The sequence below is a fragment of the Bubalus bubalis genome, chromosome X (genome assembly GCF_019923935.1).
Source record: "Bubalus bubalis isolate 160015118507 breed Murrah chromosome X, NDDB_SH_1, whole genome shotgun sequence".
Classification (NCBI taxonomy): domain Eukaryota; kingdom Metazoa; phylum Chordata; class Mammalia; order Artiodactyla; family Bovidae; genus Bubalus; species Bubalus bubalis.
In genome coordinates, this window is record NC_059181.1 from 79215721 (window position 1) to 79238081 (window position 22361).

Genomic DNA, 22361 nt, shown 5'->3' on the forward strand with positions numbered 1-22361 from the left:
TCTGTCCTGCATAATTAACTTAAGTAGGAGAAAAGAAAGACAGCCTCTGACTGTTGGGGTAATTGACTTTTAATCCTTCCTGTGAAATTGTTGGTTTTAAGAATATAGACTGAAAGAGAAGTGTAGAACTGGAAGTAATGATTTTTTATGGAAAGGAGAGTATTTTTTGATTGAATAGATGTGTGGAGACATGAATCCTTTTAGTTTTGATCATAAAACCAGTATTCTTCAGTGGAAAAAAATGATTAAATTGTATTCTGTGGCAGTGAACTGCTGTTTTAAGAGAGGTGATAATTTCAGATTTGTCCTTACTGTATGTGATGTGAAATGGTTTGGAGGCAAGAAAGACTGGATAAGGAGATCCCTGATGATGAGATCCTCAGCTTAGGAAGGTGTAGTGATAATGCAGAAATTGGATGGGAGAGGGAGGGGGTTCAGGAAGACTCAGGTTTCTGGTTTGGACAACTGGGAAGATTATGGTGCCATTTACTGATATAAGAAATACAGGGAAGTGTAGAACACATAGGAGAGTAGATGATGAGGATTTAATGTTTATGAAGAAATGAAGCAAAGTTCTGAGTTATCTGAGGCTTTGGTATATTTGGTATTGATTCTGAGCTTTTATCAATATTCAGATAACTTTCAAATAATTTTTGTCTCAGAAAAGAGTATGTGTATGTATTGATGGCTAGTGGAGAATATCACTATGGAGACTAATGATATAATTCCCCCTGCAAATAGATAAGAACACTCAGGTGGGTCTGGTTCAGTCTTCAGACTGAAGGCTATTTGAGGTCATCATATCTTGGTCATATCATGTGATGTATAATGTGTGTGTGTGTGTGTGTGTGTGTGAAAGCCGGGGGTTGAAGTGATATGTTTGTGTTGCCTTGTTTTTGCTTTCATAAGGATGAGACAAAAATCTTCCTTTCCAATTATTTTGGTTCCAAGCTTGATTTTTTTTTTTTTTTTCTGTTTAAATGGTTCAAAGGGGCCCAGTTTTCCCAGTTCTTGGTGGAAAGCCCACAAAGAGTTCCCAACTGTATTTTTAATCACATTTAGTCCATATTGAAGTATGATAATGTTAAAATTGTATCTTTTTCCTTCTTAGAGTGGAAATTTCAAGGTATTAAATCTTAGAGAAATGGCTTTCATTCATTTGGATATCAGATGTCTATATACCCTTCTTATTTGCACAGCTTTTGGCTCTACTTTGTCTTCAAATGCTGAGATAAAAGGTAAACTAAGAATGGAGTAGTTTTAAAATCAGAGATATTAACTGCCTTGTCAACCTACCATATGAAAGTGCATAAATAGATGGATTATTATTGGAAATATTTCAGGGAGCCCATACACAAAAATACGTTCTTACTAGTCAGCCTCATGTATAACGCAACTGATGATAAAAAACATTTTGTGGGATAAAAGCCAAACTAAAATATACTTTGTATACCTTTTCATATAATCTTTTCTTTCTTTTTTTTTGGTTATCCATTTAATTTATTTATTTTTTAAATTTAAATTTATTCATTTTAATTGGAGGCTAATTACTTTACAATATTGTATTGGTTTTGCCATACATCAACATGAATCCACCACGGGTATACACATGTTCCCCATCCTGAACCCCCCTCCCACCTCCCTCCCTGTACCATCCTTCTGGGTCATCCCAGTGCACCAGCCCCAAGCATCCAGTATCATGCATCGAACCTGGACTGGCAACACGTTTCATATATGATATTATACATGTTTGAATGCCATTCTCCCAAATCATCCCATCCTCACCCTCTCCCACACAGTTCAAAAGACTGTTCTGTACATCTGTGTCTCTTTTGCTGTCTCCCATAAAGGGTTATTGTTACCATCTTTCTAAATTCCATATATATGCATTAGTATACTCTATTGGTGTTTTTCTTTATGGCTTACTTCACTCTATATAATAGGCTGCAGTTTCATCCACCTCATTAGAACTGATTCAAATGCATTCTTTTTAATGGCTGAGTAATACTCCATTGTGTATATGTACCACAGCTTTCTTATCCATTCATCTGCTGATGGACATCTAGGTTGCTTCCATGTCCTGGCTATTATAAACAGTGCTGCGAAGAACATTGGGATACACGTGTCTCTTTCCCTTCTGGTTTCCTCAGTGTGTATGCCCAGCAGTGGGATTGCTGGGTCATAAAGGCAGTTCTATTTCCAGTTTTTTAAGGAATCTCCACACTGTTCTCTATAGTGGCTGTACTAGTTTGCATTCCCACCAACAGTGTAAGAGGGTTCCCTTATCTCCATACCCTCTCCAGCATTTATTGCTTGTAGACTTTGGATTGCAGCCATTGTGACTGGCTTGAAATGGTACCTCATTGTGGTTTTGATTTGCATTTCTCTGATAATGAGTGATGTTGAGCATCTTTTCATGTGTTTGTTAGCCATCTGTATGTCTTCTTTGGAAAAATGTCTATTTAGTTCTTTGGCCCATTTTTTTATTGCGTCGTTTATTTTTCTGGAATTGAGCTGTAGGAGTTGCTTGTATATTTTTGAGATTAGTTGTTTGTCAGTTGCTTCATTTGCTATTATATTCTCCCATTCTGAAGGCTGTCTTTTCACCTTGCTTATAGTTTCCTTTGTTGTGCAGAAGCTTTTAATTTTAATTGGGTCCCATTTGTTTAATTTTGCTTTTATTTCCAATATTCTGGGAGGTGGGTCATCGAGAATCCTGCTGTGATTTATGTTGGAGAGTGTTTTGCCTATGTTTTCCTCTAGGAGTTTTATAGTTTCTGGTCTTACATTTAGATCTTTAATCCATTTTGAGTTTATTTTTTGTGTATGGTGTTAGAAAGTGTTCTGGTTTCATTCTTTAACAAGTGGTTGACCAGTTTTCCCAGCACAACTTGTTAAAGAGATTGTCTTTTCTCCATTGTATATTCTTGCCTCCTTTGTCAAAGATAAGCTGTCCATAGGTGTGTGGATTTACCTCTGAGCTTTCTATTTTGTTCCATTGATCTATATTTCTGTTTTTGTGCCAGTACCATACTGTCTTGATAACTGTGGCTTTGTAGTAGAGCCTGAAGTCAGGCAGGTTGATTCCTCCAGTTCCATTCTTCTTTCTCAAGATCGCTTTGGCTATTCGAGGTTTTTTGTATTTCCATACAAATTGTGAAATTATTTGTTGTAGCTCTGTGAAGAATACTGTTGGTAGCTTGATAGGGATTGCATTGAATCTATAGATTGCTTTGGGTAGTATACTCATTTTCACTATATTGATTCTTCTGATCCATGAACATGGCATATTTCTCCATCTATTAGTGTCCTCTTTGATTTCTTTCACCAGTGTTTTATAGTTTTCTATATATAGGTCTTTAGTTTCTTTAGGTAGATATATTCCTAAGTATTTTATTCTTTTTGTTGCAATGGTGAATGTAATTGTTTCCTTAATTTCTCTTTCTATTTTCTCATTATTAGTGTATAGGAATGCACGGGATTTCTGTGTGTTGATTTTATATCCTGAAACTTTACTGTATTCTTTGATTAGCTCTAGTAATTTTCTGGTGGAGTCTTTAGGGTTTTCTATGTAGAGGATCATGTCATCTGCAAACAATGAGAGTTTTACTTCTTTTCCAATTTGGATTCCTTTTATTTATTTTTCTGCTCTGATTGCTGTGGCCCAAACTTCCAAAACTATGTTAAATAGTAGTGGTGAAAGTGGGCACCCTTGTCTTATTCCTGACTTTAGGGGAAATGTTTTCAATTTTTCACCATTGAGGTTAATGTTTGCTGTGGGTTTGTCATATACAGCTTTTATTATGTTGAGGGGTATGTTCCTTCTATTCCTGCTTTCTGGAGAGTTTTTTTTTATCATAAATGGATGTTTAATTTTGTCAAAGGCTTTCTCTGCATCTATTGAGATAATCATATGTTTTTTATTTTTCAATTTGTTAATGCGGTGTATTACATTGATTGATTTGCGGGTATTGAAGAATCCTTGCATCCCTGGGATAAATCCCACTTGGTCATGGTGTATGATCTTTTTAATGCGTTGTTGGATTCTGTTTGCTAGAATTTTGTTAAGGATTTTTTCATCTATGTTCATCAGTGATATTGGCCTGTAGTTTTCTTTTTTTGTGGCATCTTTGTCAGGTTTTGGTATTAGGGTGATGGTGGCCTCATAGAATGACTTTGGAAGTTTACCGTCCTCTGCAATTTTCTGGAAGAGTTTGAGAAGGATAGGTGTTAGATCTTCTCTAAATTTTTGGTAGAATTCAGCTGTGAAGCCGTCTGGACCTGGGCTTTTGATTGCTGGAAGATTTCTGATTACGGTTTCAATTTCCATGCTTGTGATGGGTCTGTTAAGATTTTCTCTTTCTTCCTGGTTCAGTTTTGGAAAGTTGTTACTTTTCTAAGAATTTATCCATTTCTTCCAAGTTGTCCATTTTATTGGCATATAATTCCTGATGGTAGTCTCTTATGATCCTTTGTATTTCTGTGTTGTCTGTTGTGATCTCTCCATTTTCATTTCTAATTTTATTGATTTGATTTTTCTCCCTTTGTTTCTTGATGAGTCTGGCTAATGGTTTGTCAATTTTATTTATCCTTTCAAAGAACCAGCTTTTGGCTTTGTTGATTTTTGCTGTGGTCTCTTTTGTTTCTTTTGCATTTATTTCTGCCTAATTTTCATATAATCTTTTCTAACAAAGAGGCTATTTACCCAAAACCTCATTGTCTGATATGCAATTAACTGAAAAGTTTCCTTAATTACTCAGTTCAGTTCAGTCGCTCAGTTGTGTCTGATTCTTTGCTACCCCATGGACTGTAGCACACCAGGCTTCACTGTCCATCACCAACTCCTGGAGCTTGCTTAGACTCATGTCCGTTGAGTCGGTAATGCCATCCAACCATCTCATCCTCTGTCATCCCCTTCTCCTCCCACCTTCAGTTTTCCCAGCATCGGGGTCTTTTCCAATGAGTCAGTTCTTCACATCAGGTGGCCAAAGTATTGGAGTTTCAGCATCAATCCTTCCAATGAATATTCAGGACTGATTTCCTTTAGGATGCACTGGTTGTATCTCCTTGCAGTCCAAGGGACTCTTAAGAGTCTTCTCCAACACCGCAGTTCAAAAGCATCAATTCTTTGGCACTCAGCTTTCTTTATAGTCCAACTCTCACATCCATACATGACTCCTGGAAAAACCATAGCTACCTTAACTTTTAAGACAATTAAAAAAGTTTTAAAAATACATAAGTTTAAAATGAATTTTAAAAATAATTACATAATTATTAAGTCATGTCTAATGAACTTTTCATTGCAGAAGGTAATTAGAAGTATGTATTTAACAAAAATTTCTGATCATGAAACAATAGGATTGTCATTTCATCCTCAACAGAGACCTTCTTTATTTGGTTCATGGGGTTCTCATTTCAAATCATTATTTGTGGCATCATTTATTTCTGTTGATTCTTTTACTTACCTCAATAAGTAATATGAAGTAAAGTATTAAAATGAAAAGCAGAGCAGAAATGAGAAGAAATTATTAGCAGAAAGGCAACATGAGAGCAGTACTATGTACTAGATTTGCTAGTAGGCTTAGTAAGTTTATGGGACTTCCCTTGTAGTTCAGACAGTACAGAATCTGCCTACAATGTAGGAGGCCCAGGTTTGATCCCTGGGTCCAGAAAATCCCCTGGAGAAGGGCGTGGCTACCCACTCCAGTATTCTTGCTTCAAGAATTCTGTGGACAGAGGAGTCTGGTGGACTACAGTCCGTGGAGTTGCACATGACTGAGTGACTAACACTTGTACATTTATAGAATAATTTGTTAATTTTTATTGCTTTCTAAATCACCAGATGAAGGAGCCATTGCCTCCTGCTGCCCCCTCCCTTGAAATAAAAGAAGCTGTTTCCTTTCACTCAGCTGCCTGCCACTTTTTTTTGAGTCCTTCCAAAGAATGGCTCAGGTTTGCATATTCTACAAATAGCTCTGAGCTTTAGTTAACCAGAGGATTCAATTATCTTGAATGGACCAACAAAATCTACCTGTTCTCCTAATTCTTAAGGCACTTAGCCAGAGTAGTCATATTTTATATTTTCTATCCCTTTTTGTGTATGCCATATTATTTATTTTCTATCCCTTTTTGTGTGTGCCATATTTTATATTTTCTATCCCTCTGTGTGTGTGTGCCATGTACGTTATATTGTTATACATATAGTAAACACTAGATTAATACTGACTGATTCTTGCTATGAGAGAGATTTATGTAATAAAATGTTCCTACCCAAGACCAAATTGTGGTCTATATGACTGCAGAGATAACTCCATGTTGAATTTCTTATTTCTATGAAAACAATACCTAGCTAGGCTAAGTCACATTTACATATGCAATTTCTTAAAGAAGGGACAACTATGTAGTAGTAATCTGGATTTTTAAAAACAGCTTTTCTGATATTTAATTCACAAGACATAAAACTTATTCTTTTAAAATATAATGTACAGTGGTTTTTAGTATATTCACAAAGTTGTATAATAGCCACAATTATCAAATTCCAGAATAGTTACATCACCCCAAAAAGAAACTTCATATCCATTCAGTAGTTACATCTCATTCGCCCCTCCCTCCAGCACCTGACAACCACTATTTGATTTTCTGTCTCTATGAATTTGCCTATTTCAATGTCTCACATAAATGAAATCATGCACTATGTGGGCTTCTTTCACTTAGCATAAGGTTTTCAAGGTTCATTCATGTTCTAGCATATATCAGTATTTCATTCTTTCTTATGGCTGGATAATATTCCATTTTATGAATGTATCATAGTTTATTTATTTTTTCATTCATCAGTTGATGGACATATGGAAGTAATCTAGATTTAAAAATCTTTGTCATAAAATTCAGGATAAAAATTAAAATATTCTATTGATTTTATTTCAGTTAATCCTCCTCAGGATTTTGAAATAGTGGACCCTGGATATTTAGGTTATCTCTATTTGCAATGGCAACCTCCAGTGTCTCTGGATAATTTTAACAAATGCACTGTAGAATATGAATTAAAATATCGAAATGTTGATAGTGAAAGCTGGAGGGTAAGTAAAGCATGCACTTAAGATACTAGAGTGCTTATTAGTTTTCTTGTGATTCCTGATGTCAGTGTCTGCTCTTATTTCTGTATCTCATAGATATTATTAAGATATAAGTTGCATGCCTGCTGTTGTCTCCTGTGTATCCTGCAATATCTGTTCTCACCCCACCCACTATTAAGACTACCACTGGAAGTACAGGAAAGGAAAATCTGATCTCATGGAATATGGACTCATAGAGTACTTATACATTTTACCATATTTCAGAGTTACTTAAATCCTGTGTATGGGTCTTACTTATGCTACTGGATGATGTGAGCTTTTTCTCTGTAGGAATTAATCCTTATTTATCTTTGTACTCACCCTACAGAACACAGCATGGTTCTTTGCATATATTGTAGTAAGTGCTCAGTGAAAGTTTATTGAATTATTAACTATTTACATAGTCAACAAGCATGTTCTTTCAAAGATTTTGATTGTACAAGGAATTCTGTTATCTTCTTAATTCAGCTAGGTAGTTTCAAAGAACAATTAAAATCAAACAGTCATTGAGTAACTTTTTTTCCAAAAGTTTTCCAAAACTTTTTTGCCAGCTACTTCACTAGCTAGGTATCAGGAATAGAAGGATAAATGATATATGGTTTTAGTCCTTCAGGTAGTCACACTTTGTCTGGCTTCCTCCAGTTACCACCAAGATTGTACATGATTTCATATGATTTTTGAAAGGTGATAAATTGTCATGTAATAGGCATATGGTACATGAAAATTATCCCTTGATTTCAAGTTGGTTATAGCTCAAGTTCCTGCCACAGAGCCTTTTTTGTCTTCCAGAATGTATTTTAAATGAGGTGTTAAGATTCAAACGATCTCATCAAATGACATAATGTGCAGAAGGTGAACTCTGCCAAAAATATATCTGGGACACTTTAGCAGATAATCATCTGGAATTTCTTAGCTATTGAGGACTCTCCAGAGTATTAATGACTTTTTAGTCTTATTAATGTGGCTCATGATACCATTATTGTTTCTAAGCTTGACTTTGTCTCATCTTTTTATCAAACAGACGATCATCACTAAGAATCTACTTTACAAAGATGGGTTTGATCTTAACAAAGGTGTTGAAGCAAAGATACACACACTTCTGCCAAGGCAATGCACAAATGGATCAGAAGTTCAAAGTTCATGGTCAGAAGCTACTTATTGGATATCATCACAAGGTTAAAACAAAGCTCTCTTGTCATAATACTGTTAGAAAAATCTATATGGGAAGTAAGTTCCTTAACACTTATACAGCAGATTATATGTACAGTTGAGAATGTGGCACAAAATAGAATCCTTCTGAGGAGTGGGTGACTGGTGTTTTGAATTCTTTAAATCAGAAAACATATGTGGCAAAACCTACATCTTATTTCCTGCATGCATACTCAGTCATGTGCAACTCTGTGGCCCCATAGACTATAGCCCTTATTAGGTTAATATAGATCCCAGTTTTGGGCTTATATAAGTGAATATACATGCAACTATGCAGCTGCTCAGAGCATCCTAGAATTATTAATTTGGCACTTCTGCATATGCTTACACTAGTACCAATAAATGAGCCCTCAAAAGTTTTTGATTTTGCATGTTCCACTTAAAGTGAAGTGATTTCCAACAACTTCCTTTGGGGATTTTCCTGATTATGTTGATTGCTAAATGAAGTGGAGAGGTCAAAGGAAATGAAATAAAATTGCTTAGTGATTTCCCAAGTGATTCATTATCATGTCTTTCAAGCATTCACAGTTTATTCATTTCTTAGGAAATCTGGACACTAAAATTCAGGATATGGATTGTGTATATTACAACTGGCAATATTTACTCTGCTCTTGGAAACCTGGCATGGGTGCCCATTTGGATAGCAATTACAGCTTATATTACTGGTAAGTATTTTTATAATAAGAATTCCATATCCAGAAGATATCTATCAAAATTAATCCACAGTATGAGTAACTTATTTTCGTTAGGGCTTCCCAGGTAGCTCAGATGGTAAAGAATCTACCTGAAATGCAAGGGACCTGGGTTCAATCCCTGAGTTGGGAAGATCCCCTGGAGAAGGGAATGGCAACCCACTCAGTATTCCTGCCCGGAGAATTCCATGGACAGAGAAGCCTGGAGGGCTACAGTCCTTGGGGTCCCAAAGAGTCAGACAGGACTGAGCGACTAGCACATATATACATACCAATTCAAACTTTAAAAAATACAAACAAGGCAAACAAAACAGATACTTGGGCCTCTAGATGGGCTTCCCTGATAGCTCAGCTGATAAAGAATCCGCCTGCAATGTGGAGACCCGGGTTCGATCCCTGGGTTGGGAAGATCCCCTGGAGAAGGGAATGGCTACCCACTTCAGTATTCTGGCCTGGAGAAGTCCATGGACTGTATAGTCCATGCAGTCGCAAAGAGTTGAACACAACTGAGCGAATTTCATTTTCATTAAACTGAATTCATTACACTTTTTCAGAGTTGGATTTATGATGAAATTTATTTACAATTATTTAGGGTTCTCAATGGGAATAAGTAGGTTTAGGCTGTAGCTACTAGAAGGCACTCTATGGGTGATATAAGGAATGCAATCATTGTTTCTGTTCTGAGTTAAATTTTGCATCTTCTAGATAGATGGAATTATAACCTAAATAGTTTTGACATATTTCATATTCTTGCTTTTTAAAAAAACATGTAGCTATTAAAACCTGATCCTTTTTCTGACTTCCCTGACTTTGTTAACTCTCACTAAGGGTTTAAAGTGTTGTCACTGCTTTTAATACACCATTTAGGTTTGTTGTAGATTTTCTTCCAAGAAGCAAGCATCTTTTAATTTCATGGCCACTTTGCCAACAATCATATAGTCAAAGCTATGGTTTTTCCAGTAGTCATTTACAGATGTGAGAGCTGGACCATGAAGAAGGCTAAGCACCAAAGAATTGACACTTTCAAACTGTGGTGCTGGAGAAGACTCTTGAGAGTCCCTTGAACAGCCAGGAATATCAAACAAGTCAATCCTAAAGGAAATCAACTCTGAATATTCATTGGAAGGACTGATGCAGAAGCTGAAGCCCCAATACTTTGGCTACCTGATATGAAGAGCCAACTTGTTGGAAAAGACTCTTGATTCTGGGAAAGGTTGAGTACAGGAGGAGAAGGGGGCAACAGAGGATGAGTTAGTTGGATGGCATCATTGACTCAATGGACAGGAGTTTGAACAAATTCTGGGAAATAGTAAAGGGCAGGGAAACCTTGCAGCCCATGGGTTTACAAAGAGTCGGATATGACTTAGCAAAATATTTGGCATAAAGTGAATTCAGTGGAGTCCAGATATTTGTACCAGTACCATATCAGCTGCTAGGCTGATATTTTGGCTGCAAGGAGATCCAACCAGTCCATTCTGAAGGAGATCAGCCCTGGGATTTCTTTGGAAGGAATGATGCTAAAGCTGAAACTCCAGTACTTTGGCCACCTCATGCGAAGAGTTGACTCATTGGAAAAGACTCTGATGCTGGGAGGGATTGGGGGCAGGAGGAGAAGGGGACGACAGAGGATGAGATGGCTGGATGGCATCACTGACTCGATGAACGTGAGTTTGAGTGAACTCCGGGAGTTGGTGATGGACAGGGAGGCCTGGCGTGCTGTGATTCATGGGGTTGCAAAGAGTCGGACACGACTGAGTGACTGAACTGGCTGGCTTTTCTGAGATTTATCCCTATGTGTATTATGTTCTCAGAGGATTTTCATTTATTTTATTAAACATAACAATATTTTATGTCTGCTTTTATTTTTAAAATGTTTTAATTAAATTTTCTCTTTAATTTTTATATTTTATTTACTTTGAAATTTGATTTTTATTTTATATTAGAATATAGTTGATTTACAATGTTTTTAGTTTCAAGTGTACCGCAAAGTGATTCAGTTATACATATATCTATTCTTTTTCAGTTTCTTTTCCCACATAGGTTATTATAGAATATTGAGTAGTTTCCTGTGCTATACAGTAGGTCCTTATTGATTACCTATTTTGTATATAAAAGTGTGTATATTTTAATCCAAGCTCCTAATTTATCCCACCACCACCTTTTCCCTTTAGTAGCCATGTTTGTTTTTGAAGTCTATGAGACTGTTTCTGTTTTGTAAATAAGTTCATTTGTGTCATTTTGTATATTTAGATATGTGATATCATATGATATTTTTATTTCTCTTTCTGATTTACTTCATTCGTATGATAATATCTAGCTCCATTCATGTCGCTGCAGATAGCATGATCTCATTTATTTTTATGGCTAAGTAGTATTCCATTTTGTATATGTACCACATCTACTTTATCCATTCATCTATCAATGGACATTTAGATTGCTTCCATGCCTTGGCTACTGTAAACAGTGCCACTATGAATATTGAGATGCATGTATCTTTCCTAGTTAGTTTTCTCCAGCTATATGCCCAGGAGTGGGATTGCTGGATCATATAGTAGTTTTATTTTTAGTTTTTTAAGGAACCTCCATACTGTTCTTTATAGTGGTTATACCAATTTATATTCCCACCAACAGTGTAGGAGGGCTCCTTTTACTTCACACCTGCTCCAGCATTATTTTTCTTTCTTTTTTTTCCACTGAAGTGAGGTTGGCTTACAGTGTTGCTCCAATCTCTGCTGTACAGCAAAATGACTCAGTTATATACATATATACATTCTTTTCCATTGTGGTTTATCATAGGATATTGAATATAGTTCCCTGTACTATACATTAAGAGCTTGCTGTTTATCCATTCTAAATGTAATAGTTAGCATCTACCAACCCCATTTCCAGCATTGATTGTAGACTTGTTGATGAAGGCCATTCTGAGTGGTGTGAGGTGACACCTCATTGTAGTTTTGATTTGCATTTCTCTAATAATTACTGATGTTGAGCATCTTTTCCTGTGCTTCTTGGCCACCTTGTAAATCTGCTTTTAAATCTGCTTTCTTCTAGTAAATTCTTCAGTACTGTATTTCAAAAAGCAGTACCATTCAGGATTACCAATATAAATCCCATGTTTTCCTAATAAGAATCTTATTCTTTGATTCAAATTGTGAATCAACATAACCTAAATATATGAGTAAGAATTATTGCCTTATATCTGAAATTTTATATAGATTCCCACCAGACTGTAAGCTCTGTAAAATAATGGGCTGTGTCTACTTTCCTTACTATTGTACCCCTAGCACTTTTCATAGGATCTGGCACATAGTTGGTATTCAGTAAATGTTGGACGTTATTAAATGATTTTTTATTTATCTGGTATTTTAAAATAATTGAAAACTGAGCACCATACAACTAGAAGATATTGATAAACACAATTCTTACCACACTTTTTTTTATAGGTATGAGGGCTTGGACCATGCGTTAGAGTGTATTGATTACATCCAGGCTAAAGGAAAAAATATTGGATGCAGGTTTCCCTACTTGGAGTCATCAGACTATAAAGATTTCTACATCTGTGTTAATGGATCATCAGAATCCCAATTAATCAGACCCAGCTATTTCATTTTTCAGCTTCAAAATATAGGTGAGGTAAACAACTTCAAAATGTTTCTAGTTTAGACCATTTACAACCAACCATGTGGAAGAGAAGAGGTAGATAAATAGATATCTACTGGAATGCAAAGCCACAAAACTGGAGGCCAACAGAGTACAAGGAAGAACTAATTAAATATAAAAGTATGGAAGATAAGGAATTGAATGAGTATAAAGCATAGTTTTCATTTAGAATTCATAATTTGTTTCCCAGCTTCAGAGTTTGTCTTCTAGAAAGTATTTTTGTCTAGTGTTAATAATGGAATAATTATGGAATCACTCATTCCCAATGCTCAAAAGGCCCTGGGAATAGGTTGGATATTGTCTGAGTCTGTGTTCTCATTTCTAACAGTTATAAGAATGACAGGTTCTAGAGCCAGCCATAAATTTTGAATTTATTACATTCTAGCTATATGACTTTGGGTGAGTTACTCTTAATATGTTTCAATTTCCTTATAAGTAAAATGAAGATAATAGAGGACCACCTCATAGATTTATTGTGAGACATGAATAAGTTTATGATGTAACATTCCTGGTTTACTTCCTGACACATCATAAGCTCTAAATAAGAATTAGCTATTAATAAAAATAAAAATACTAGTAGTAATTTGTTGTGGTAGTTGTTTCTAATGCCATAAAATGGAAAAATGACTGTAATGATTTGGATCTTCTAGCTTTTCTCTTGGACTTACATATTTGTCAATATGTGGCTTAACAAAAAATCAGTTTCCCAAATAACCAAGTTTCTTCAACTGATCTTGGTTAGCAAGTGGCTTTGATTTTAATTCACATTGGGGCTTCCCTTGTAGCTCAGTCAGTAAAGGATCTGCCTACAGTGCAGGAGACCTGGGTTCAATCCCTGGGTTGGGAAGATCCCCTGAGAAGGAAATGGCAACCACTCCAGTATCCTTGCATGGAAATCTCATGGACAGAGGAGCCTGGTGGGCTGCAGTCCATGGGGTCGCAAAGAGTCAGACATAACTAAGCAACTAACGCTTATTTACTTACCTATAGAGAATAGTCTTGAGCCACCTGATTTACCCTGGACGCTTCAGTTAATAGGCGCCCCTAGCTTTTGATAAAGGCTACTGATAAACTTCAATAACTTTCATGTTGAAATTATTTCCTTTTGTTTTCAGTTAAACCTTTGCCACCAGACTACCTTAGTCTTACTATGAAGAATTCAGAAGTCAACCTGAAATGGAGCATTCCCAGAGGACCTATTCCAGCAAAATGTCTCATTTATGAAATTGAGTTCACAGAAGATGATACTGCCTGGGTGGTATGGACATTGCATTTATTTGGGAAAATCATAAACACAGCCTTTTAAATAAAATAGTAAACATGAGAACCAAAGTCAGTTGCTATTCACATGAGGATGGAACATGACATGCACCTTAGTTTAACTTCCAGAAAACCAAACAATCTTGTGGACAACAGAAAGATGCTTGCAGTCTGAAAGTATAATCAGCTAATTATACCAACTTTAAAGCTACATAGGTCTTTAGAGATAATCTAGTCACTTGTTTCCAAATTGTTATATATTAATTTTATTCATTGGTTTCCAGCTTAGGGAGTGGTGGAAACAAGTGATGGAGACAAGTGGTGGAGACAATTGATTAGACTAGTTCTAATCAATTCATTTCACATACAGATGAAAAAACTGATTTTTTCTACTTGAAAAAATAGATTTACAAGTCCCAAGGAAGTGACTTGACTTACAATAAAATTATGTAGCTAGAACTAGAATCCAGATCTTATTCCCAGTCTACTTTAATTTACATTACATTATGCTAGCTCCCAAGAAAAGTTATAACAAATGAAAAGCTGTTGTTTTGGATGAGAAACACTCTTTGGCTCTTTTAAATGAAAAACTGAAGTAATCATGAATTGATTTTTTTTTTTCTTTTGAGAACATCCAGCTGTGTGTATTCTCATATCGGAAGGGGTGGTTTCATGTCAGGCCCTGAGCACTGTTATACTGGTCTTATGATTAAACAAAATAAGAATAAGGGAAAAAAGAAGCTTTGTGTGTATGAACTTTACAGTATCCATAGAAACAACCTTCGCATGATGACTCTTTTTGCTAACTCAGTATATGTAGCATTTTCTAATTTATGGAATCTGGACAATTTGAAACTAATCCAAAATGAGAGTCATAAGCACCAAAACTACATAGGAATTTTGCCCTGTCATATATTTCCTTTGCTACCAGTAATCCATTATCACTACAGGAAAAATTTTAAGTATGAATAAGGAAGAAAGAATGAAAAGTAAACCACCATACAGCGATGGCCACTGTTAAGATTTTGGTATATACCTTTCTAGGCATTTGATGCATTTATTTCATGTAACAAAACTCACTTTATAAAAATGACAAATCAAATAGAGTATGGCTAGCTGCAGTTAGATCAAATAATGACATGTTATTTTTTTCTTGGCTTTCAGACTACCACAATTGAAAATGAAATATACATCACAAGAACATCAAATGAAAGTCTCCAATTATGCTTTTTAGTAAGAAGCAAAATGAATATTTATTGTGCAGATGATGGAATATGGAGTGAGTGGAGTGATGAACAGTGCTGGAAAGGTATGGGATAAAAGAACAGTAGAGTATTTCTAGCACTGTTTGAGGAAGAAGATGCCTCATTGGATGTCATAGGTCACTACAATTCAGTGACACAGGTTATCAATATCATAGGGTCATCCTTTCTTCACCATTTTTTTTAATTGAAGTATAGTTCCTTGAGATATAAGTTACAAGTGTACAATATAGTGATTCACAATTTAAAAGGCTTTACTCCATTTAAAGTTATTATAAAATATTGGCTATATTACCTATTTTTATAGATGTCTATAATATTAATTGAGCTGTATCTTTTCCACACTGCAAGGTTTAATAAATTCTGTTTGATTCTTCCTACTTTCATTTGACAAGCTAATTTTACCTGTTTTGCTTTGATTTTGCTAGTGGATTACCTTCCAATGGTAGTCTTAGCTCCAAAATTTGGTGGTGCTATTCTTGAGTTTCTTATATATTTACCAGATGTTAACCAAATCTGTATTAGTACCAACTGGAGTTGCAGTAGTACATTTACTCTGAAGTTTTACATACAAGCATATATGTATTTTATCAGACCCTTGGGTATATTATTTATCTTCTTTATATGGTTTTGAAAAATTATATGCTCATTATTCAAGATTTTTAAAGTCTATGCCTCTTCCCCATTGAAATTCAAATGAATCCATTTAAATGTTAGAAAGAGGGAACAATCATAAAATATGTTGATATAGTTACTGAAGAAAATATATTTTAAAAAGAACAATAACTAAACTATTTGCTCTTTGATAGCAAAATTAATTATCTCTCAGTGAATTTTGTAATTATGAAAGTCCAAATGCTCTTGCTGCTGCTAAGTCTCTTCAGTCGTGTCCGACTCTGTGCAACCCCATAGACGGCAGCCCACCAGGCTCCCCCGTCCCTGGGATTCTCCAGACAAGAACACTGGAGTGGGTTGCCATTTCCTTCTCCAAAGCATGAAAGTGAAAAGTGAAAGTGAAGTAGCTCAGTCGTGTCCGACTCTTAGCGACCCCATGGACTGCAGCCTATCAGGCTCCTCCCTCCATGGGATTTTCCAGGCAAGAGTATTGGAGTGGGGTGCCATTGCCTTCTCCAAATGCTCTTGCAGATAGTCTATAAACAGAAAAGATAAATTAGCAAGCACTTCAATTGAACATAGATTTATAGGAAATCTAATGTTCTGTTTTAGGTAGTTTAAGTTGTTGTAGTTCAGAGTCTTGTTATAGTTCAGTTATCAACGTTCTTGTTTTTCTGTCAGAAGAGAGAATGTGCTAGTTCTTTTGTGGGGAAGACTATTTTAATCAATATTTTCCTATGCTTTTGATTTTCAAGAGAACAGAAATCTTAAACAGGACACTTGTTTTTGAGTGTCTGGTACCATGCCTAATGAACATTTTTCTGAATAATATGTTATCACTAGTAAAATATACATTCTGTTTACTTCCAACACTGATTTAAAGTGACTTATGGTAAAAGATATATTTCAATTAAATATATTTGGGATTGACATGTACACACTATATTTAAAATGAATAACCAACAAGGACCTACTATATAGCACAGGGATCTCTGCTGAATACTCTGTAATAACCTAAATGGGAAAAGAATTTGAAAAAGTATATATATATATATATATATATATATATATATATATATCTGAATTACTTTGCTGTACACCTGAAGCTAACACAACATTGTTAACCAATAATATGGCAACATAAAATAAAGAATTAAAAAAAGAAAATAAACTTTCATGGAAGACAAAAATAGCAATATAAACAACATTGAGAAAGTGGCAAAATATTGTGCTTCACAGTATACTAGCTTTATCAATATAAATGTTAGTAATTATTTTAAATGGAAGGAAATTAACTCAACCTTGTTCTTTCATGAAGGCATATAAACACATATGCAGATACAAACATATAATGGCATTTTTATTGATCATTCATCTCCTTTTATGTTGTTCCATTATAATAGAATCTGTGTTTGTTATCTTGCTATTAGTATACTGGTATCATTCTCTTTCATATATCAGATATTTGTTAAGCACTTACTACGTGTCAGAGTTTTTCAAGTACTGGAGGTACAGTGGTAAAAAAAAAAAAAAAATCTCTGTTCTCATTGAATTTATATTTTATTCCCAAGTTAGGTAGAGATAGACATAAGCAAAGAAGCCAAATATATCTTATAATCACTAATGGCTATGGAGGAAAAACAGGCAGAGAGAGAGAAAGAACTCAATTAACTAAAGATACATGGAATCAGAAAGAACACTTACTTATACTATGTTTTTTTTTTTTCTTTTTTGTCACTAATATAAAAAATCTGAGACTCTGGAACTGACACTGTGCCCTGAATTATATCTTGTTTCGATTCCTGGGTCGGGAAGATCCTGGGTCAGGAAGATCCACTAGAGAAGGGATAGGCTACCCACTCCAGTATTCTTGGGCTTCCCTTGTGGTTCAGCTGGTAAAGAATCCGTCTGCAATGCAGAAGACCTGAGTTGGGAAGATCCCCTGGAGAAGGGAAGGCTACCAACTCCAGTATTCTGGCCTGGAGAATTCCATGTATAGTCTATGGGGCCACAAAGAGTCAGACAGGACTGAGTGAATTTCACTGTCATTAGTCAATGCAGTGTTTAAAGAAGACATGGTGAGTTTTTAGCCACATTCTCAAAATAACATCCTTTTATATATTTTACATATAATCTTTTTTAAAGTTGGAGTATAATTGATTTATGTTGTTTTTTTGTTTGTTTTTGTTTTTTAAACTTTTTGTATGTAATCTTAACCATGTTTTTGATGACAGGTTTCTTTTGCTCTGATGGCTATCTCTTGGTAGAATCTTAATAAGTTTTAGACTAGAAACAAAGACTTTTGAGATGCATGTGGTCTTATTTCTTTTGCACATTTCTTATTGGATGTTTTAAGTTATAGAAAAATAGCACAGTAATCTTTTGAAAATGACTATCTTATTCAGGATTTACTCTGAAACTTCACAGAAGAAGCCTATTTCTTGCTGTTAATTTTGCATGCCAGAAGCGCATATCATTAGTCATTTCTCTGGATTATATCCTTGCAATTCTTAACTGGGCCTATGAATTTGGTAATTTTCTAATAGAAAATAAGATCCTAAATGAATAAGACACCAAGAAAAAGTGGGGCTGGAGATAGTTTTGAGTATAGGTATAGGCCTAAGATTCAAAATGTTCCATAGTATTTCAAAAATGTGGGAGATACTGGTTTTGGAAGGACAAACCTTGTATACATTTTCAATTTGTCTAGTGATTGCTCATTTCTTGCTATGCAGTGAAAGTGTCAGTTACTCAGTTGTGTCCAACTCTTTGTGACCCCATGGACTGTAGCCAACCAGGCTCCTCTGTCCATAGAATTCTTTAGGCAAGAATACTGGAGTGGGTTGCCATTTCCTTCTCCAGAGGATCTTCCCAACCAGGTATCAAACATGGCTGTCCCTCATTGCAGGCAGACACTTGACCGACTGAGCCACCAGGGAAGCCCTTGCTATGCAGAAGAACCATTAAAATTTCATCCCTAAAAAAAAAAAAAAATAGAATGATAAGAAAAAGCTCATTTCTTTAGTCTCCAGAATGTGAGACAATTTCAAAAACATGACTTTTAAAGACTAGCTCCATTATTTGCACTGAGACTTATTGAAGACCAACTTTCACTCACTACTGCATTGTATGATATAAACATTTGACTTATTGAGAGTTAAGAGATACATATGGTGTGTTTATCTAATCCCTCTGTTAATATTTTACCACTGTGTTTTTGTAAAAAATTCACAAGAACAAATTTGAAACAAAATCATGTAAGAAAATAAGAATGGGGGGAGGAAATTCCCTGGTGGTCTAATGGCTAAGACACCGTGCTTTCAAAGCAGGGGGGCCTAGGTTCTAACTCTGGTCAGGTAGCTAGATCCCACATGCCTCAACTTAGAGTTTGAATGCCAAAACTAAAGATCTTGTATGCCGCAACTAAGATCCGGCACAGCCAAATAAATAAATAAATATTTTTAAAAGAAAATAGAATGGGGCTTTAGGTACTTATTTCTCTAAGCAAAATGAAGAGCTGTCACAATCCAGTAGAGTAGTTGCTCTATAAAAAAAAAAAAGTGCACGAATGAAAGGAATGCCATACTCAAACATCACACTGGGAGATATGGCAGAAGTTGCCAAGTTTAACTCAGTTCTTCTCCATTTACATTTTATTTATAAAATAATTCCATTTTCAAAATAATTGTACACATCTAACGCTTCCCCTTTTTTTGTTATTTTAATCCTAGGTGACATATGGAAGGAAATCTTACTATTTTTCTTGGTACCGTTTGTTCTTGTCTCATTATTTGTTTTGGTAGTTACTTGTACACTTTTATATAAGCAAAGAAATTTATTGAAAATGGTAAGTTGTATAGCATTACCATGTTTAGTCTGAGGTAATAGATAAAAAAATATTTTGCTTTAGAACTGATGAACCTACATTTCACAGCCTGTACACTGTGAATGTACAATGATGTTGTGTAGATTATGATAATGTCTTAAGAATGAACAGTAATTTAAAAAATTAACCCTAAAAAGCTACATTTTGGGGTGGACTTGCTTTTGATGATATATAAGAATAATGCTTTAGAACATGAAACGCTACCTTTAGATTAAGGAAAACATGAGAATTACAGGAGAAAAGCAGGATGGGGAAAAGGAAAGACTGACTTAAAATGTACACAGCTTGATATATATTACTAGTGTGCCACAGGTGAAAGATCGCAAAAATTTTAAAAATCTTGGTGCATAACCTCCGAGAGCTCACACTCTAGTTCTGCTAGCTGTATAGTAGAATCTATACAAAAACATAACCTGCATTATGAGCTGATTTTAGCTATTTGAGTTACACAGATAATGCTATAGGTCGACCACTGTATCTTTGGTGAGCTTTAAGAAGGAAATGTGACTTAGAGAAAAAATACCATAATGCCAAGTCTTTTAAAGATAAAAGAAATGTGAATGTACATGAAATGTTTTGCTTTATTCCCTGCTGAATGCTTTTTTTCTATTTCTCTGAGTTATTAATCTAAGTGAAATAGTTTGTGTTATTAATGACTGTTAATAATGGAGCTCTTTCTTAATTTCAGGTTTTTCATACCGAAAAAAGAAGCCCTTTCTAATCAAGATTCACTCTGTTGACTCAATAAATCCCAGTCTTATGGCCAAATGTTAGATATGAGTCTTACCAAACTGAGTTTTTTCCTAAATGTTGAATAAATTTTATTTTGAAAACATTGTTGTCTTTAAATAGGTGTTTGATTATTAAAATCCTCAATTAGTAGGGAATTTTATGGATTCTATTAATAGATTTTTTTCTTATTAAGACACAAAGTTCAGAGACTTCCTTGGCAGTCAAGTGGTTATGACTCTGCTCTTCCACTGCAGGGTTCTAATTTCCACTGGTCAGGGAACTAAGATCCCTCATGCTTGGGTGGTGAGGTCAAAAACAAAAACAAGTTCAACCAATTAAATTGAAGATCTAATTGCCTTTATTAGGTGATTCATGAATCAGACTGCATCCTACCTAGCAACTAGAAGGGTACTCTGAGGGGTTGTACAAAACAGAAGGTTTTTATAGAGAGAAGGATAGGGCAAGGAAGCTATTAGCAAAAGAAAAAAGGATTATTTTTAGGCCAACACATCTTCTTTTTTGAGGGGGGAAGGGAAAGGAAGGGGTTTTAGCATGCAGATTGCCTCTTCTTCTCTGAGGGGATATAGAGAGCCCATGTAGCAGGTGACCTCATTGGTGCTGACCAGAAAATTCCAGACTGGATGATTAAGATTACATTTCTGGTGAAGGTCAAAACTGCAATTAGGTTAGTTGTTTAATCTACATTTGCTATCATGGGCTTTAGCACAAGTTGTGCCATTTTGGGCCTGTGGTTTTCTCTTTAACATTTCCTCAATCCAAGATGAGAGTGCTACATATAGAAAAGTCAAGGGATGGGTCAGAATATAATCTGTGATGTATTTGTAAAACAATGTGATTTTGAGAATGACACTGAGTCATAGAGATATTGTCAAATATGGAATATGAGATTCTAATTTTTTTATTAATTGCACTTGGGATGAAAGTATTCACCATGAATGAGGTTGTTTGGCTTTAAAATAAGATGTGGAGAGGATTAATAAGAAGCGAGAAATTTTAAATACATTCATAGTCTAAATGTGTGCTTCCCATTTCATGAAAAGGTGGGAAGCATGCAGTGCTTCAGGTCAGTTCAGTTCAGGCACTCAGTCATGTCTTACTGTGACCCTAGGGAAGGCAGCATGCCAGGCTTCCCTGTCCATCAGCAACTCCCTGAGCTTGATCAGACTCATGTCTATTGAGTTGGTGATGCCATACAATCATCTCGTTCTCTGTGATCCCCTTCTCCTCCTGCCTTCACTCTTTCCCAGCATCAGGTTCTTTTCCAATGAGTCACTTCTTTGCATTGGGTGACCAAAGTATTGGAGCTTCAGCATTAGTCCTTCCAATGAATATTCAAGATTGATTTCCTTTAGGATGGACTGGTTGGAACTCCTTGCTGTCCAAGGGACTCGCAAGTGTCTTCTCCAACACCACAGTGCAAAAGCATCAATTCTTTGGCACTCAGCTTTCTTTATGATCCAACTCTGACATCCTTACATGACTACTGAAAAAACCATAGCTTTAACTAGATGGATCTTTGTCAGCAAAGTAATGTCTCTGCTTTTTAATATGCTGTCTAGGTTGGTCATAGCTTTTCTTCCAAGGAGCAAGTGTCTTAATTTCATGACTGCAGTCACCATCTGCAGTGATTTTGGAGCCCCAAAAAATAAAGTCTGACACTATTTCCACTGTTTCCCCATCTATTTGCCATGAAGTGATGGGACCAGATCCCATGATCTTAGTTTTCTGAATGTTGAGTTTTAAGCCAACTTTTTCACTCTCTTCTTTCACTTTCATCAAGAGGCTTTTTAGTTCTTCTTCACTTTCTGCCATAAGGGTAGTGTCATCTGCCTATCTGAGGTCATTGATACTTCTCCTGGCAATCTTGATTCCAGCTTGTGCTTCATTGAATCTGGCATTTCACGTGATATAT

General features: G+C 35.5%; 1 protein-coding gene across 4 annotated transcripts in view; it reads left to right on the forward strand.

Annotated features, from left to right (window-relative positions):
• The window catches only part of IL13RA2 (interleukin 13 receptor subunit alpha 2), an 83056-nt gene extending 62525 nt beyond the window's left edge, over window positions 1–20531 (forward strand). For 2 of the 4 annotated variants that reach the window (XM_006054257.4, XM_006054258.4), the window contains 9 exons: window positions 1112–1238; window positions 6925–7076; window positions 8134–8287; window positions 8866–8986; window positions 12457–12641; window positions 13789–13931; window positions 15098–15242; window positions 19542–19657; window positions 20385–20531. In XM_006054257.4, the coding sequence (XP_006054319.3) occupies window positions 1112–1238; window positions 6925–7076; window positions 8134–8287; window positions 8866–8986; window positions 12457–12641; window positions 13789–13931; window positions 15098–15242; window positions 19542–19657; window positions 20385–20417 (1176 nt within the window). In that variant the 3' untranslated portion in view covers window positions 20418–20531. The remainder of the gene's footprint in view (window positions 1–1111; window positions 1239–6924; window positions 7077–8133; window positions 8288–8865; window positions 8987–12456; window positions 12642–13788; window positions 13932–15097; window positions 15243–19541; window positions 19658–20384) is intronic. The other 2 variants (XM_025276280.3, XM_006054259.4) reach the window with 2 other exon arrangements.
• The last annotated feature ends 1830 nt before the right edge of the window (window positions 20532–22361 follow it).